Here is a 17888-nt window from a genome sequence, read left to right on the forward strand (position 1 = left end):
TATACCTGTGTTTGTATATTTGTGTCCATGTTTGTTTGTGTGGAGGAGACTATTGTAAAGGGAGAGTAATGTAAACAGTTTGTTTTGTTATGAAAGAGAGACACAAGTTTACCTTAGCCCAGTGATGTGTGCATATCTGTGTAGATGTCTGTATGCATATGTACATGTGTGTGTGATTGTACATATGTGTGCATGTGTATCTCTGAGTAAATAAGTCTGTGTATGTTTGCATGTGTCTGCACATTTACCTACTTATATGTATGCGTATGTGTGCATACCTGTCATGTATGTCTGTGTGTGTGTCCATGCATATGTGTGTCTATGTGTCTGTATATGGATCCGCGTATATGTGTGTGGGTGTCTGTGTATATATGTATGTTTTTTTCTATTCTTTCATGGGATGTGGGCATTGCTGCCAAGGCATTTGTTGCCCATCCGTATTTGCCCTTGAACTGAGTGGCTTGCTAGGAGGGCAGTTGAGAGTCAACCACATTGCTGTGGGTCTGGAGTCACATGTAGGCCAGACCAGGTAAGGACAGCAGATCCCCTTCCCTTAAGGACATCAATGAACAGAGCATGAGCCTGGGCCTCTGGATTACTCATCCAGTGAGATTACCTATTATATCACCATCGCCCCCTAAAATATAGTCAGCAAGACATGTGAAAGTTTGATCTGGACAAACACCACTCCCGTGGAATGCAAGTCCTGGAGTGGGCCTTGAAGCCAGGCCATTCCAGACCAGAGGTTGATGTGCTACTAACTGAGCCACTCAGGGTGTGTAGGTTGATGTCCTTGTATATGTATGTGTGTGTATGTGTTTGTGCATGTATGTGTGTATTTGTCTGTGTATATGTTTATGTATGCATATGTGTCTGTGTATGTGTGCTTCAGTGTGTCCATGTGTGTGTGTGCGTCTGTGCATGTGTGTCCATGCATGTGTATGTGTTTCCGTGTGTGTGTACATGTCTGTATATGTTTGTGTGAATCCTCGTGTGTGTGTGTGTGTGTGTGTGTCATTGCCTGTGCATTTGTTTGTGTGTGTGTGTTTGTTTCTGTGTGACCAGGTACATGGGGAGGCCATTGCAAAGGGAAAGCAATTTAAATAATTTGTTTTGTTATGGAAGAGAGACTCGAGTTTACCCTAACCCGGTGAGGTCAGTGACTGTCAATTACAGTCATAGAGTCGAGCCCTCACAATTAACATCCGCGAGTCCATCTCCCAGGGTAAGTGAGACTTGAACAATGCTGATGAATGAACAGAGCCTTCACTTATATCACCTGGAAACACATGGAAATTTTGCAGTGTAATTTTCCCTATAACAAACACATCACAGAAACAGATTTCCTTTTGAATTGTCCCTTAGAAAACGAGGGAGAGATTGAATGGGGTGGGAGGTGAGGGGGGAGAAACGTAAACATGTCGGTTTACGGTTTGTTGTATTTTTCCACAGGGAACGCAGGGTATCGCCTGTATTTTGCCGAGGTGTTTGAAGTGCCGCGGGCCAGCACAGCTTCCCATCACGGGCGAACGGATGGGCGGCCAATGGATTTGCAGCCAGAGGAGAGAGTGGAGATTCGGATTGGGCAGAAACTGCAGCAGATTGGGGATCAGTTTCACAGCTCCTACATGGAGAGGGTAGGTAGCAAACTGCAAAATGAGGAGGGATAATACATCATGATAATACCCAGCGAGATCTGACACACTGTCGCATATTCTGCCTGCTCCAGGCACCCTCACCACTCAACCCTTTCTTTAACAGTTTGAATGCAGCATCGTGCTACATTGCCCTTATGGTACTGCACACCCCGGCCCTCCCCACCCCTCCCCACCAGCCCCACCTCCCAACCCTCCCCACCAGCCCTACCTCCCCACCAGCCCCGCCTCCCCACCCCTCCCCACCAGCTCCACCTCCCCGTCCCTCCCCACCAGCCCCACCTCCCCGCCCCTCCCCACCAGCTCCACCTCCCCGCCCCTCCCCACCAGCTCCACCTCCCCGTCCCTCCCCACCAGCCCCACCTCCCCGCCCCTCCCCACCAGCTCCACCTCCCCGCCCCTCCCCACCAGCCCCACCTCCCCGCCCTTCCCCACCAGCCCCACCTCCCCGCCCTTCCCCACCAGCCCCACCTCCCCGCCCCTCCCCACCAGCCCCACCTCCCCGTCCCTCCCCACCAGCCCCACCTCCCCGCCCCTCCCCACCAGCTCCACCTCCCCGCCCTTCCCCACCAGCCCCACCTCCCCGTCCCTCCCCACCAGCCCCACCTCCCCGTCCCTCCCCACCAGCCCCACCTCCCCGCCCCTCCCCACCAGCACCACCTCACCGCCGCTCCCCACCAGCCCCACCTCCCCGCCACTCCCCACCAGCTCCACCTCACCGCCGCTCCCCACCAGCCCCACCTCCCCGCCCCTTCCCACCAGCCCCACCTCCCCGCCCCTCCCCACCAGCCCCACCTCCCCGCCCCTCCCCACCAGCCCCACCTCCCCGCCCCTCCCCACCTCCCCGCCCCTTCCCACCAGCCCCACCTCCCCGCCCCTCCCCACCAGCCCCACCTCCCCACCCCCCCCCCACCAGCCCCACCTCCCTGCTCCTCCCCACCAGCCTCACCTCCCCACCAGCCTCTGACACTGTAGCTTATGCCACCTGGAGCTGATCCGCTCTCCTATTATACAATGACGAACTTTGTGAGTGATCTGTCCTCACCACAGCTCTCGCCACCTGTACCAGTTGCTGTTCTACCAACTGTACAAAATACAAAAACAGGGAGCACTTAATGTTTAAATGGGACATGGACTCTCCTGGCATTCCACAGGCATTGATGCTGGAACCATTTCCGCAAACCATTTAGACTCGTGAATTGGAAATACAACTTCAAAATTTGCGGCAAAAGCAAACTGGGGAGACTGTTAGTCCTGAGTAAGACTGCAGAAAAATCCAAGAAGATTTTAACAAACTTGCCGACTGGGTTTTTTTTAATTCATTCACGGGATGTGGGCTTCACTGGTTGGGCCAGCATTTATTGCCCATCCCTAGTTGTCCTTGAGAAGGTGGTGGTGAGCTGCCTTCTTGAACTGCTGCAGTCCCTGTGGTATAGGTACACCCACAGTGATGTTAGGAAGGGAGTTCCAGGATTTTGACCCAGTGACAGTGAAGGAACGGCGATATATTTCCAAGTCAGGATGGTGAATGACTTGAAGGGGAACTTCGAGGTGGTGGTGTTCCCATCTATCTGCTGCCCTTGTCCTTCTAGATGGCAGTGATCGTGGGTTTGGAAGATGCTGTTGAAGGAGCCTTGGTGAATTCCTGCAGTGCATCTTGTAGATGGTACACACTGCTGCTACTGTGTGTCGGTGGTGGAGGGAGTGAATGTTTGCGGATGTGGTGCCAATCAAACGGGCTGCTTTGCCCTGGATGACGTCAAGCTTCTTGAGTATTGTGGGTGCTGCACTCATCCAGGCAAGTGGGGAATATTCCATCACACTCCTGACTTGTGCTTTGTAGATGGTGGACAGGCTTTGGGGAGTCAGGAGGTGAGTTACTCACCCCAGGATTCCCAGCCTCTGACCTGCTCTTGTAGCCACAGTATTTATATGGCTAGTCCAGTTCAGGTTCTGGTCAATGGTAACTCCCAGGACTTTGATAGTGGGGGATTCAGTGATGGTAATGCCATTGAATGTCAAGGGGCAGTGGTTGGATTCTGTCTTGTTAGAGATGGCCATTGCCTGACACTTGTATGGCTTGAATGTTACTTGCCACTTGTCAGCCCAAGCCTGGATTTGTCCGGATCTTGCTGCATTTGGACATGGACTGCTTCAGTGTCTGAGGAGTCGCGAATGGTACTGAACATTGTGCGATCATTAGCGAACATCCCCACTTCTGACGTTATGATGGAAGGAAGGTCATTGTTGAAGCAGCTGAAGATGGTTGGGCCTAGGACACTACCCTGAGGAACTCCTGCAGTGATGTCCTGGAGCTGAGGTGACTGACCTCCAACAACCACAACCATCTTCCTTTGTGCTAGGTATGACTCCACCCAGTGGAGAGTTTTCCCCCTGATTCCCATTGACTCCAGTTTTTCTAGTGCTCATTGATGCCACACTCGGTCAAATCGGCCTTGATGTCAAGGGCAGTCACTCTCACCTCACCTCAGGAATTCAGCTCTTTTGTTTATGTTTGAACCAAGGCTGTAATGAGATCAGGAGCTGAGTGGCCCAGCCAGAACCCAAACTGGGCATCAGTGAGCAGGTTATTGCTAAGCAAGTGCTGCATGATAGCCCTGTTGATGACCCCTTCCATTTCTTTACTGATGGGGCGGTAATAGACTGGGTTGTATTTGTCCTACCTTTTGTGTACAGGACGTACCTGGGTAATTTTCCACATAGCCAGGTAGATGCCAGTATTGTAGCTGTACTGGAACAGCTTGGCTAGGGGTGCAGCAAGTCCTGGAGCACAAGTCTTCAGTACTGTTGCTGGAATATTGCCAGGACCCATAGCCTTTGCAGTATCCAGTGCCTTTAGCCATTTCTTGATATAACGTGGAGTGAATCGAATTGACTGAAGACTGGAATCTCTGATGTTGGGGACCTCGGCAGCAGGCTGAGATGGACCATCCACTCGGCACTTCTGGCTGAAGATTCTTGCAAATGCTTCAGCCTTGTTTTTTGCACTGATGTGCTGGGCTCCCCCATCATTGAGGATGGGGATATTTGTGGAGCCTCTTCCTCCAGTGAGTTGTTTAATTGTCCACAACCATTCACAACTGAATGTGGCAGGACTGCAGAGCTTAGATCTGATCCGTTGGTTGTAGGATCACTTAGCTCTGTCTATCACTTGCTGCTTATGCTGTTTGGCACACAAGTAGTCCTGTGTTATAGCTTCACTAGGCTGACACCTCCTTTTTAGATATGCCTGGTGCTGCTCCTGGCATGCCCTCCTGCACTCTTCATTGAACCAGGGTTGATCCCCTGGCTTGATGGTAATGGTAGAGTGGGGGATATGCCGGGCCATGAGGTTATAGATTGTGTTTGAGTACAATTCTGCTGCTGCTGATGGCCCACAGCACCTCATGGATGCCCAGGCTTGAGTTGCTAGATCTGTTTGAAATCTATCCCATTTAGCACAGTAGTAGTGACACACAACACGATAGAGGGTACCCTCAATGTGAAGGCAGGACTCTCCACAACGACTGTGCGGTGGTCACTCCTACCAATACTGTCATGGACAGATGCATCTGTGGCAGGCAGGTTGGTGAGGATGAGGTCATCCTCATTTTCCCTCTTGTTGCTTCCCTCACCACCTGCCGCAGACCCAGTCTAGCAGCTATGTCATTTAGGACTTGGCCAGCTCGATCAGTAGTGGTGCTACCGAGCCACACTTGGTGATGGACATTGAAGCCCCCACCCAGAGTAGATTCTGCGCCCTTGCCACCTCAGTGCTTCCTCCAAGTGGCGTTCAACATGGAGGAGCACTGACTCATCAGCTGAGGGAGGGTGGTATGTGGTAATCAGCAAGAGGTTTTCTTGCCCATGTTTGACCTGTGGTGTGTAATTGGCCAATGAATTTCAATATAGATAAGTGTGAGATGGTGCATTTTGTTAGGAGGAATACGTAGGCCACATACAGCTTAGAAAATAAGTGTTTAAATGGGTTACAGGAGCAGAAGGATCCAGGATTTATCATCATCATCATCGTGTGTTCTGCCCAAAGGCAGGCCCTTGGCTCACTGTAGTCTTTCTATATCTCTCTATCTGGCGCCATTCTTTTCATTTGCCAACAATTGCCTTCAATTTTCAAGCCATCAACATTGATATTCTCTTCCTCTTTTTCCATGAAATCTTCTCTCCATAATGTCTCTTACTAGCCTGTTTCCTCCTAAGATGTGTCCTACCCAATCTTTCTGCCTTCTCATAATTATGTTCACCAAATTTCTTTGCTCATTCACTCTCCACAGCATCTCATCATTTGTTACTTTCTCTGTCCAGCAGATCCTTTCTATTCTCCTCCAAACCCCAACATTTCAAAGCTGTTTAGCAAGTTGGTCTCCTCCTTCTGTAAGGTCCAAGTCTCACGTGCTCACATTGCAGGTACAGTAAGCAACTAAGAAGGCGAATGGTACATTGGCCTTTATTACAAGAGGATTCTCAGAATAAGGGGCAGGCCACTTAGGACAGAGATGAGGAGGAATTTCTTCACTCAGAGGCTGGTGAATCTTTGGAGTTCTGTGGCCCAGAGAGCTAAGAAGGCTCAGTGGTTGAGTATGTTCAAGACTGAGATCAATAGACTTTTGCATGTTAAAAACATCAAGATACTGGGATAGTGGAGGAAAGTGGTTTTGAAGTAGAAGATCAGCAATGATGTCACTGAAAGGCAGAGTGGACTCGAACGGCTGTATGATCTGGTCCTGTTCTTATTTCTTATGTTCTTAAAACGACATTCCAAATCAAGCACTTTCCAAATCTCCTTTTTCTTGTTTATTCAGCTTTTTGCTTAGCAACTGTCTTTCCTTACCAAATATGCTCTTTCCCATTGCTACCCTTGTTCTATTTCTTTGTTGCATCTTCCATTACAGACATTATGCTTCCAAATTACTTGAAATCTTGCATCTGTTCTAGTTCTCTCCTTTCTATAAATACACGGATAATTCTTGGTGATTTTGAGAAATGCATCACTTTGGCTTTGCCAATGTTCACTTTGATTCCAAAATTCATGTCTGCTGTTACTAATTATCTACTAGTTCTTGTAATCCTTCTTCTGTGCTTGGTACAAGTGCTTTGTCATCTGCAAATCTAATTGACATTATCATTCACTCCCCAAAATCGTAACGCCAAATTCAGTGTCTTCAAACGCTTCTTTGCTTCTGCATAGACATTGTAGAGGACTGATGCTAAACCACACCCTTGTCAAACTCCTCTTCCGATTACAAATGGGGCAGAATCTTACGCCTCACAGGAGGATGCGCGCCCGACCCGATTGGGTATAAAATAGCGCGAGAAGACATCAGGTGAGCGTCCCGACGTCATCCTGCACGCGCGCAATCTTCAGGTCGGCGCGCGCGCGGGTGTCAGAGCCACGCCCGCCATCAATTAAGAGGCCGCTTAAGGACATTAAAAACCCAACCGAACCCAATTTTACGTTGCCCGTGCGATTCCACGTTCATCACACGGGCAGCGGGGCAGCCCACATTTTGCAAAAGCTTATCCAAGGACAGGATAAAAAGGGTCAGCAGCATTGCCAGTGTGAGTAGTGAGGAGTTTAGGAGATAGTTTGCTGCTGGTTGCTTATTGGTACTTGGCAGCTTCATCTCTGTTCTGAGCTCCATTTTTAGCATTTCTAGGCTTCATTTCAGGACTTCAAGGCCCCGGGAGGATTCAGACCATGTGGACCCTTCCAGGTATCAGACAGCCTTCCCTTATGCTGGTAATAGGGATTCTGTTCTTTGCTGGTGGCACCTGCTCTGAGGAGGAAGAGAGGGGCAGAAGGGAGAGGGGGCCAATGCAGCTTCCAGGGGAGGGGCCTGTGGGAGGAGAGGCGCAGGCACAAGGGGCGCAGGGCCAGCAGGAAGTCCAAGGCAGAAGAGGCTGCAGAAGACGGCACTATTCTGCTGCCAGGGTTTACAGGCAGCGATGCAGCTACCTCAATATGACTGAGGTGCAATACCGAAGAAGACACTGCCTCTCCAAGGAGACTGTGACCTCCATTTGTCAGAGGATTAGGCCTGAGATCAGCTCTGACTGTGTGGGTGGACACCCCATGCCAGTGGCTCTGAAGGTCACAGTGGCCCTCAACTTCTATGCCTCCGGCTCTTTCCAGGGGTCAATGGGGGATCTTTGTGGAGTCTCCCAATCAGCTGTCGACACTCTCTGCCTCCGTCTGCACCTCAAGCGAATGTGAAGTGCCCTCACTGCTGTTCACTGACATTCTAGCCTAAGATCTAATGCCCACCGAGGTGCTGGTATCTGCGCTGGTGCCTGGTTCAGAGAGTGGGTGTTACGCAGGTGCAGCTGATGCCCGACAATCCTCTGGTGTCATGGGTGGCTCTTCGGGGTCCTGCAAATAAGTGAATCTAAGGGAGAACAGTGACATGTCATTAGTTTAAGTCATCACACTGTCACTGTACATGCCAAGCACCCTGGTGAGACAGTGGAGATCTGCATCATGTGCCATCGTCTTTCAATAATCAATGGAGGCTCCAATTTTGAGGCTCTCATCAATGATGAGACTACACAAGAATGTTTGCACCATCTGGAACTCTCACCTCAGCGCACTGCACTCTTATCTTCATCTGACACCCCAGCCTCTCCGTGACCAGCTGAACGAGGAGCATGGCGCCTCTCCAGCTCCAAGGCGTCCTGCTCGAATCTGGTTAGGATTAGGAGATTTGGGGGGGCCTCCGCCTGTCCTTGACCTCTCTATGATGTTATGGCTCATCTTCTCCTGAAGGACAGAGGAGCATGGATTAGTCCACTCTCTACCTGCAGCACTATTGCAGTCTGGCCAACCCCATCTGAGGAACACCTTGCAGGGCACATCCAAGCCGTGGCTCTCGAGCCGCAAGGCACTCAGGCCAAGCAGTCAGGGCTCACTCCCTGTTGGCACTAATGCCCCTGAGCTCCAGGCGGGGGCATCCAAACCTTAACACTTCACCACACTGATCCATACCAAAATGGTACTCACCCTTGCCAAGTGCAGCAGGTCGTTAAACCTTTTGTGGCATTGCACCCACGTGCGCCGCACAACGTCGTGGCTGCTGACCTCGGCTGCCACCTCCTCCCAAGCTCTTTTTTTCAGGTGCGGTGGTCTCCTCCTTCCATCTTTGGGGACAAGGGTGTCCCTCCTGGCAGCCACCTCCTCCAGGAGAAACGCGAGGCACTCACCCAAAAAGCGGGGGTGCCGAGCGCCCTCCCGACTTGCCCTACTGTCTGGCGTCTCCAGTTATATTTGAGGTCATGGCTTCAGTTTCCAGCACGCAGAAGATATGTTCTTCCCTGGCAGCCTTCAAGGAGCTCCCTGTGCCGCTCTTGGACCGCCCACTGGATTGCCATTAGACCCGGCGGCCGACAGGCCCCTGCCCGGCCCTTCCCGACCATTGAGAAAACACGTTTCATGCTGTGCGGTCCTTAATCGGCCGGCCAGCGTGAAGTCGCGGTCAGGGGCCAGTCGCAGGTGGCGGCCTGTTTCCCGACCAGTTGTGGGCCTGCCAATCGCCATGGGTAAAATTCAGGTCATGGTTCTGATTCCCTGTTGGCTACTCTTACTGTTGCTGTTTGCCCCATGTACAGATTTCTCATGAGTCGGCTATCGCTCCAGTCCACTCCAACGTCTTTCATGTCAAGAGTTTAATCTGGTCAACCTGATCGAATGATTTTTTTCAAAATCTACAAAACAAACAAGTGATTCCTGTCCAAACTCTAAACTGCATTCCCTCATTAATCTTATAATGCCGACTGCTTCTCTTGTCCCTCTTCCTCCCTGGAATCCAAACTTGTCATCTCTGATGTAGTTCTGTGCCTTCCCACTCACTCTCTTTGCTGTAACTCTCAACATAGGTACCATTCACCAGGATGTTGCCCAGGATGAAACATTTAAGTTATGAAGAGAGGTTGGATAGACTTGGGTTGTTTTCGTTGGAGCAGAGAAGACTGAGGGGTGACCTGATCGAGGTGTACAAGATTATGAGGGGCATGGACAGGGTGGATAGGGAGCAGCTGTTCCCCTTAGTTGAAGGGTCAGTCACAAGGGGGCATAAGTTCAAGGTGAGGGGCAGGAGGTTTAGGGGTGATGTGTGGAAAAACTTTTTTACCCAGAGGGTGGTGAAGGTCTGGAATGTGCTGCCTGGGAGGGTGGTGGAGGCGGGTTGCCTCACATCCTTTAAAAAGTACCTGGATGAGCACTTGGCACGTTATAACATTCAAGGCTATGGGCCAAGTGCTGGTAAATGGGACTAGGTAGGTAGGTCAGGTGTTTGTCACGTGTCAGTGCAGACTCGATGGGCCGAAGGGCCTCTTCTGCACTGTGTGATTCTGTGAACATAACCTTCGATGCATGGGCAATCAGACTCATTCTATGAAAGTCAGAACATTGCCATGCCTTTGGCTTCCTTTCATAGGGTGATCATTATTGTCTGCATGAAGTCCTCTGACCACTCTCCTGATAATAAATATCTTTGCACAGCTTGGTAAACATTGACATTAAGTTTGTTCCCATCTTTTAATCAACTCCTCAGGCATTTTATCTGTCCCAGCAGCTTTTCCAGTTTTTATCTCATTTATTGCAGCTCTTATCTCACTGTCCAGCATCCTGGCGTACACGTTGACAAATCATTACAAGTGACAGTACAAGTTAATAGGTCCATAAAAATATCAACAAAGGACTGGGTTTAATTGTTAGAGGAATAGAATTGAAAATCAGAGAAGTTAGGTTAAATTTCTATTGAATCTTGGTTAGACCATGCTTGGAATATTTTGCGCAGTTCTGGTTTCCACATTACAAAAAAGGATATTGAGAAGCAAATAAGATTTGGAAGATTGATTCCAGAAATGAGGACTGAACAGACTCTTTAGATAAGAGAGGCCTGAGGGGGTCACCTGGTAGTGGCCTTTAAGATTAGGATGGTGTTTGATAGGGTAAATGTAAAGATGTTTCTGCTTGTGGGGAGTCCAGAACTTCAGGCCATAAATATAAGATGGTCGCTAATAAATCCAACAAGGAATTCTGGAGAAATCTCTTTAGTCAGTCTGATTAGAGTGTGGAACTTGCTATTACATAGAGCAGTTAAAACAAAGAGGTGTGTTCATAATGCACCCAAACAGGTTGAGTATCAGCCTGTAAGTCGGTTCGGTGGCAACAGCATGGAGTTTGATCCCAGTTCGAGCTGGGGTGGATGCAGGAGCTCCCTCCTTGCCCTACCCATGGTGGAGGGTGTGGACCTGCCTACGAGCAGAGAACTCAAGAAGAAGAATTTGAAATGAATATCAGCAAACTCTTACGGGAAGCTAGGTAAGTACATGATGGAGCTAGGCAAAGAAAGATATAGGATTAGATGCAACAAGGTGGATGCATGCTGATATGGAGCAAAAGTACTGGCATGGGTCAGTTGGGCTGAATGGCCTGTTTCTGTGCTGTAAATACTTCTATTAGAATATTATTCAGTGGCAGTAAAGGTGAAAAGATTTCTTCCTTTCTCCAAAAAGCTAAACAGTGAAGGGCCTTTATTATTCTGGATTAAAACAGAGCTTCAAACATTTATACAACAGAAGGTATGACTAGCCCTCTGTGAGACCATTTGCCTAAACAAAGCTCAAAGACAACTACTAGTTGCTTTGTTTCATATCTCATGGACCCATCACATCTCAGGAGTGTGATGGAATACTCCCCACTTGCCTGGATGAGTGCAACTCCAACGAAACTCAACAAGCTCGACACCATCCAGGACAAAGTAGCCCGCTTGATTGGTACCCCATCCACCACCCTCAACATTCACTTCCTCCACGCCAATGTGCAGTGGCAGCAGTAGAGTGGCACACGCTACAAGATGCACTGCAGCAACTCACCAAGGCTCCTTCGACAGCACCTTACAACTTGCAACCTCTACCACCTGGAAGGACAAGGTCAACAGATGCATGAGAACACCACCACCTGGAAGCTCTCCTCCAAGCCACACACCATCCTGATTTGGAAATGTATCACCTTTCCTTCACTGTCGCTGGGTCAAAATCCTGGAACTCCCTCCGAACAGCACTGTGGGTGTACACATGAACTGCTGTGGTTCAAGAAGGCAGCTCACCACCACCTTCTCAAGGGCAATGAGGGATGGGCAATAAAAATGCTGGCCTAGCCAGCGATGCCCCCACCCCATAAAATAATTTTTTAAAATGTAATTGACTGTGCAGTTTGACCTGTTGGTGGGAGGTGCAGGTAAATCCACTTGAATGTTGGCACAGAGAGCATCCATACAGTCTGCGCCAACAGATAGTAGACAGCATTAATAGCCCAGCTCAATGCCAGAGACATGGGGCAATGTGCCAAGCAGACACAGTTGTCATACCAAGAGAAATGCTTAATTATAACTGGATGGTTGGATTAGTGTCTGTTCTGTGCATATAAGCAAAGAGCCCACAGAGACCATTTTTATTCTCTGATTTTTATTACCTGCAATGGGCACAATGAAACCTGTGGTTTCTTGGTGTATTTTATTATATAAATGCTCAAAAAAATCTTAGTTGTAGGAGATTCTAGTTTCTAATGGAAAAAGATCTGTACATTGTATTCAAATGCAAGGACACAATTTCAATCGCTCAAGCATAAACTCTCTTGGGTTTTACGCTGCTCCATGAAATGGGGTGATGGGGAGAACAGAGCTCATTGGATTAGCTCTTTCAAATAGCTAGCACCAGGCATGATGAGTCAAATGGCTTCCTTCTAGGCTGTGAGATTAATATTGCTAAGCTTGCCTATGTCCAATTCTTTGGTGATGTTTGTTCCTATCAGTCAGGAGACGAGTACTGGAGAATAGTATGAGCTGAGTTTAACATCCCGCAGGCTGACCCGATTGGGTGTAAAATCGCGCGAGAAGACATTGGGCGGGCGCGCACAAAGGTTGGAAGCACGCCCGCCGACAATTAAGAGGCCAATTAAGCTCATTAACAGCGCAATTGTCTCCGATTTTTCGTGGCCCGTCCAACCTCACAGTTGGCGGACGGGTGAATCGGCCAGGCGCCCTTTGCATTTTTCATCAAACCTCATCCAAGGGCGGGGTGAAATTTCCGTTACAAAATAAGACAGAAATAAATATCTGTGGGCAGCATTTTTATCAGCTATATTTTCAGGTGATCTATTGTGATACATGGCCTTTTTTTTTTCAGCTTTTAAAACCTTTATTTGGGCCTTTTCAGGTCTGCAGCTCCCTGAGGCAGCTGTCGGCCTCCAGGGATCTTTCCCGCAGCGCCCACCCGCGCCCACATCACGTCATCGCCCACCTTCTTCCTGCCCCCACCCCGGCAGCACCGAGCATTTCAGCGCGAGTTTCACGCTGGCTGGCCGTTAATTGGCCAGCCAGTGAAATAGCAGTCGGGAGCCGATCGTGGTTGGCGGTCTGTTTCCCGACCACTGAACCGCTTGCCGATCGCACGCCTGCCACCGGTAAAATTCAGGCCTATATGTTTTTTAGAATATCTACTACAGTGTTCACATAAAGCATTCTCTAATCAGATACAGCTTAAAGCTAACTCCACACTTCCTCAACCATGTGGTATACGGATCTATCTATCTGGCTGTCTGTCTGTCCATCTATCCGTCTGTATGTCTGTCTGTCACAAAAAGCTAGGAGAGTCTTGATTCTATCAGATGACTGGAGATTTTACAAGATGGATCAAAGCACCTTCCTTATCTGTACCTGTCTTCGGATATTTGACACAAGATTTATTTTTTGAAGATTATTGTTCTGGCAAAATATTATTGAAAACTTGGCCCCATACTGCCCATCCCCCACACTGTACCTACAAACTATCAGCCATGCCTCGGTGGTAGGGTCACGCGTTCACGCCCCACTGCTTCATTATCCGTGGAGTTATGAATGGAACTCAACACTGTTCAGCCATCACTGTGCTATATTAATGCAAGTCCTTCCATTGAGAAACTGAGTACACAGCAGTGTATGCCTAGCAGTGCTGCCTGACAACTGCCCTGTGGGTTCAAATGCACAGACCAGTATGGGTCTTGCGTTCAACCCCTGCTCAGCAGACCTCAGCATTACGGGTACTATAGTTGACCTCAGTACCTCTGAAGTGAGGTGGGGAAAACAGCCAGTGACCCCTGTAGAAATCAGCTGTAAACCAGATTGGGCCTGGCAGTGAAGTTCCCCTCCAAGCCACTTACCATCCTGACTTGGATATATATCGCTGTCCCTTCACTGTCGTTGGGTTAAAATCCTGGAACTCCCTTCCTAACAGCACTGTGGGTGTACCTACACCACATGGACTGCAGCGGTTCAAGAAGGCAGCTCACCACCACTTTCTCAAGGGCAATTAGGGATGGACAATAAATGCTGGCCCATCCAGTGACACATATATCCTCTGAATTAATAAAGAAAATGCTTGCTGCAACTGCATAGCATGCCTGACACTCTCTGTGAAGACTAAGACATGAAGAATGGTCATTAAAGGAGAGAGCCAGATAGTTGCCTATACCCTTATCCCTTCCCCAGCCACTTCATCACTGGTGCTAATGAGGGCCACCCCCCTAAATCAGGAGGGAATCTCCAAACATGTGATCACAGGGAAGCCTTCCATTGAGTAGATCCCCAAACAGTAAAGCCACTGTGTGTTCGGTTTGAGAAAACAACAACAACTTGTATTTACATAGCACCTTTAACGTGGTAAAACATCTTAGGGCTCTTCACAGGAGCACGATTTGACATTGAGCCACATAAAGAGATACAAGGGGAGATGATCAAAAGTAATTGGTCAGAAAGATAGGTTTTAAAGAGTGGATTAAAGGAAGAGAGAGAGCTAGAGAGGGGAAGAGGTTCAGGAAGGAGTTCCAGAGCTTGGGGCCTAGGCAGCTGAAGGCGTGGTAGTCATTAGCGGGGCAGAAGGAATCAGGGATGCACAAAAGACCAGAATCGGATAAAGTTTCAGACTTATCTGTTGGGTTTCAGAACAAAACATGCCAAGGGACCTGGTGACTGATGGTGAGCTAAAACCACGAGTGAATCAGGAGCATAAGTTGGTGGTTTACTTTCTGGTAAACCATCAAGCTCCTTTATGCAAACTGTATATAAACCATGAGGGTTACTGCCTGGAACTGACTGCCAACCACTTTGTTAATCTCCATTTGATGCAATCAATGTTTGTGCCACACTGACCACAGGGGCCTGGCATTGGGACATGGGAATTGCTGGATGGAAAAGCTCACTCCAGTTAGCCTTCAATCAGCTTGATAGTCGCTTGATACAACAATAATAGATTTGTTGATGAATCCATCAATCTCTATTAATTAGTCTACGACAAGCCCAGACATGACATGATAGTGGTGGAGACCTTTGGAAACTCTCTTTATATGATGCCATGTAGCTCGAGTCATCTACTATGCTCTTTTACTGCCCAGTGAGTGGAATTAAGGAATATGGTTTGATATAATGCTGCACATCCCCTTTTCGCCTCCCTGCACCTCAATTTTTTTCCCATTGCCAACTGCGAATGTCCAGGCTGATTTTGAGGTACAGTTCCACATGTACCAGTAAAGTTTGTTTGCCGGGTGCCTTTTCTTCATGTGTGACCCCAGATAGCGTAGACAGTGATTGGGAATGAGTGTTCAAAGCACACCTGAATTTGTCTTTGGAATCATTCTCCCACCAAATAACAAGAGACGTGACATCGTCCATTGGGAGAAAAAACTGGGCCTGCTTTGAAGAAAGAAAGAACTCCCATTTATACTGCACTGCTCGGGATCTTAGGATGGTCTAAAGTGCTTTACAGTCAATGAACTACTTTGTGAAGTGAAGCCACTGTTGTAATGCAGGAAACCATGGCAACCGATATTTAATGTATATTTTTTACACTTCTTTTAATGGACAGCCGCAGAGGACTTTGAAGCAATGTATACCACTTCCCCATTCTCCCAAAGTTTCAATCAGATGTGTTGTGGGACTCACTCAGGGCCAATGGCTGTTTGGAGAATGAAGCCAGCCAAAAACTACTGAGCCCCACATGCCCTGCGAATCTGCAGTCCTAGCCCCACCATCTCAGCCTGAGTGAGGGCAGGGCAAGGGCACGGAGCATGGCGGCAGTGGGCTCCCTGTGGGATCAGGCCGGAAAGAGGATGAGACCCAGGTAGATTTTTAACATGAGGGGAGAGACCCAGTGCCCATGTTCTGAGGGAGTAGGGGAGCTGAGGGATCCTCCTGCACTGCAACCTGCTTTGCTTAATCAACGGCGAGTTCTTATCAGCAGTGGGCCTCGGTGACTGCTCTTATACAATGATGCCTTTGTAAGTGGTGCGTGCAACAGTTTAGTCCAGCGGTGACTGCTCCTGTCTGCCTGTATTGTCTGTGTTTATATGCTGCTCTATATTTAGGGGCTGAGTCATCACTCCAGCTGCCAGCATGACTCGCCCTAGACTACCCACACCAACTTGTGTCCCTATCGGTGTGTACGCACGGACACTCATTGTGGTAGAGATAAACACCCGGGGGGGTGAGGCATGTGGGTTAGCCATTTGCTGTAAACTAGGAGGCATTTCTGCTCTGCTCAATGCTCTGCTCAATCCGCCAGCATCTTGCTGATTCCCTTCCCTGTGCATGTCAAAATGGAACCTGCGCTATGCCCTAGACTGACCTCCCACAGCAGAGTCCCGCAGGCAGTTGCACGATTTAGCATTCAGTTGCTTGGCATCACTAAAGGTGCCGCAGTTCAGAGGTTGCTGAGTTGCCTGGGACTCTGATCATCTCCGGTGGAGGTGTTGGGGGCAAGGGGGAAGGGGGAGGACGAGGGGTGAGGGAGATGAGGTGGAGGGAAAGATGGGAGAGAAGGGGAGGAGTAGGGCAAGCGATGTGGGGGGAAAGGGGAAGAAGGGTTTGGATAGAGGGGATTTGGGGTGAGTGATGGGGAGACAGTAGTACGGGAGGGGTTAAAGTGGGAATGGAGATGGGGTGGCCATGAGGAGTGAGGGAGAAAGGATGGGGCGGGGGTGCAGAAATGGTGAGGGGCGGAGTGGAAGAGGAAGGAACTGGAATGCAGAGAAAAGGGATGAGAAGCGGAGGGGAAGGTAATGAGGTGAAATGGGAAAAGTGAGATGAGGGTAGAGGTGCAGATAGGGTGAATTGAGGCTCGTGCCACTGCATCAAGTTCTGTTTAAAACATATTGCAAGGCAGTTTAACCCTTTATTCGCTGCCCTCCAGTTGGGACAATGGGGCTTGTTTTCGGGGTTGTTCCCCCATTTTGGAAACTTGTCCCATTCTCAGGTGCATCTTGCACTGTCCACTGCTCCCTATCCCTTGATGGGTGGGCAACTGTGGGCTACACACCATGCGGCTTCCTGAGACGCAAAGTCAGTGAGCGAGACCCTTTCCCTGGTGACATAAATAAAGTTTATCAGCAGAGCCCTGATCTGACCTCCACTCCTGCAAGAATATGGTTCCATCTTTTGGGTGTGAGACATGTGACTACGGCCAAGGCCCTGTCTGACAGGATGATGCAAAAAGATAGCAGGGCGCTATTTTAAAGAATAGCAGAGGAGTCTGGCCAATAGCGATCTCTCAATCAACACCATCAAACTTATCATAACTTCATCGCTATATTTAGGGAGTTTGCTGAGTTCAAATTGGCTGCCGTCTTTCCTATGTTATAGCAGTGACTGCAAATCAAAAGATATTTTGATTGGGCAGTGTGACACATGTGCTGACTAGTACTGTGACCATGGCTAGTGTGATCCATGTGCTGGTAGAGCTCTGTAACAGTAGCTAGAGTGACCCACGTATAATAACTAGCACCATAACCATACAGCCACTGTGATGACCCCACCTTTTAATGAAACAGACAGCAAAGCTGGTGAGATTATGTCGATCTTAAATCTGTGCAAAGGATTTTTGCAAGCACTCTACTCCCACTTGAAAGGAAGTGTTTGTTGTTTTTTTAAATCAAAGTCAGCTTGCAGCTGGAAGTGATCTCAGTGTTCTATTGTGCCTAAGGCTATGGCAGGGAGGAGGCTTACCAGTCAGTGGTGCGTAACACCTGTAACAGTGTTGCCAGTGAGCGTTTGTGCACATAAAGCTTCACTGTGAGACTTAACTCCGCAATGCAGGGTCTCGGTTAGTGTTTTGCCCTCAGGGCACTGCTGAAGGGCAACTGGTGATTCATCCCCTCTTGTGTGGCTGATTTGAGCTGTCTGAGCATCT

At 48.9% G+C, this 17888-nt stretch overlaps 1 protein-coding gene across 1 annotated transcript in view; it reads left to right on the forward strand.

Moving 5' to 3' along the window:
- LOC144693316 (bcl-2-modifying factor-like) overlaps positions 1–17888 on the forward strand; it is a 65111-nt gene that overhangs the window by 39519 nt on the left and 7704 nt on the right. Inside the window, exon 3 of the mRNA XM_078563107.1 lies at positions 1453–1637. Within this exon, the coding sequence (XP_078419233.1) occupies positions 1453–1637 (185 nt within the window). The remainder of the gene's footprint in view (positions 1–1452; positions 1638–17888) is intronic.

This window comes from Cetorhinus maximus, chromosome 18 (genome assembly GCF_964194155.1).
Source record: "Cetorhinus maximus chromosome 18, sCetMax3.hap1.1, whole genome shotgun sequence".
Taxonomy (NCBI): Eukaryota; Metazoa; Chordata; class Chondrichthyes; order Lamniformes; family Cetorhinidae; genus Cetorhinus; species Cetorhinus maximus.